Genomic DNA, 1658 nt, shown 5'->3' on the forward strand with positions numbered 1-1658 from the left:
ACTTGTCAACTGTGTTTTCACTTTGTAAAACATAAGGAATAACCTTCGTATTAACATGAAACTGCTTTCCTTTTAGGTATCCTATTAAGGTTCTCAGTGGCTGTGCTTTTCCATACTGTGAGGTCAGTAGACAAGCTAATACAAATTAGACTCAAAAATCCTTAAGACATTAGTTATTTTTTAAAATCCAAGGTAACATGTAGAATTTCTCCTTTTCTATGTTATTTTTGTGCGTGTAAAATTTCGCATCAAGGATGATTGCAATGCAAGAAAGCAACATGCAGTGTGCAGAAACAGTGGTAAACAAAGAGGAACTTCCTACTTCAGTAGTGTAGACAACTTTACTGGAAATAGGTGTGTACCTGATTCACAGAACATTTATTTGAACAAAAGGACATTCCGCATTAACTCTGTATGAACAATATATCACAGCTCAGTCTTGATACCACACCATAATTAAGCTGTTAGCAGAATGAGCAGGTACAGTGACGCCTGGAGAACCACTCCTTTCTCTTGGGTTTCACATTCTTGAAGGTTCGAAGTCTCTCTCTTCTAGCAAGTTTATTAGAAGGGAGAAGCTGTCTTTTACTGCCTCCATATCATCCAAGGAGCAGGGTTTAAGAATCCAACGCTTTCCACGTGCAAGTGGCTCAAGTTCAAAATATTTTTTTATCTATTAAGACAAAAAGAAAAAAAAAAGAGACCAATATATTAATATTATAATGACAACTCTCTGTCTTACATATAAAAGCCAAAACAAAACAAAAAAAAAGAATCCCCATGTTAAAGACCAGGATACTCATTTTTAGAATCTTACCCACAGCTGCTCTTATAATACAGGTTATATGACATGACCTGAAAGTGTTTTCTTTAGGGGTGAGTGACCTGCTTGGAAGCTACCATTCTACCCATACACTTAGCAGCATGGGAGGTCCGGGGAAGAATTGTAAGGCAAAGAGCAAAGCATATGAAACACATGCTCAAAACCATACCCAAACAGCAAAAGTAACTAAGAGGTTTTAGGCTATGTTTGTAATTTAATGTTAAAACTGCATGTTTCTTTATACTCTTACTGGTAAACACTTAAAATGCAGAATGTGTCACCAGACTACTCCAGCTACACAAATCAAACATCAAAAATGTACAAACCCTAAACATTCCAGTCAAATGTGAGCTATAATACAGCATCTCTTAATGGATATAGAGAACACAAGAAAAATCAAAATTCTTCCAAAATCAGTTAGATTTTCATATTAAACACAGAAGACTAGCACACTGATGCTTTAAGACAGTAATAGTACTACACATGAGACATGATTCAGTTTCTTGGAAAGAGCAATCACTACTGACATTAATCAAAATTTTAGTCTTTGACAGTATTTGATCCCAAAATCTACTCATGTTTGACTTGTCCAAATAGACATTTAGCTTTAACATGCAAAAGTATATCCATCAGTACTTGCAACTGTCAATATATCAATAAAAATATTTAGCCCTGAGTTTACACATTCTTGTTCATTCTGATTATTGCCAAATATTCTTAATTTTCTTTTATCACAGTATGTGCCACAAATATTCAGCACAATGACAGGAACAGTTACTCATAACGTGGTAGGCAGCAGATGACCTAGACAGGGAACTGGAGCTACAGAGTGTAA

The 1658-nt window shown here is 35.3% G+C and overlaps 1 protein-coding gene across 1 annotated transcript in view; it reads right to left on the reverse strand.

The window, feature by feature from the left end:
* Positions 1 to 520: 520 nt before the first annotated feature.
* The window catches only part of ARL15 (ADP-ribosylation factor-like 15), a gene marked incomplete at its 5' end in the record, with an annotated part of 126115 nt that continues 124977 nt past the window's right edge, over positions 521 to 1658 (reverse strand). The window contains one exon of the mRNA XM_009075720.1: positions 521 to 673. Coding sequence (XP_009073968.1) covers positions 521 to 673 — 153 coding nt within the window. The remainder of the gene's footprint in view (positions 674 to 1658) is intronic.

Source organism: Acanthisitta chloris, unplaced genomic scaffold (assembly GCF_000695815.1).
Source record: "Acanthisitta chloris isolate BGI_N310 unplaced genomic scaffold, ASM69581v1 scaffold10435, whole genome shotgun sequence".
In the NCBI taxonomy this organism is placed as follows: Eukaryota; Metazoa; Chordata; class Aves; order Passeriformes; family Acanthisittidae; genus Acanthisitta; species Acanthisitta chloris.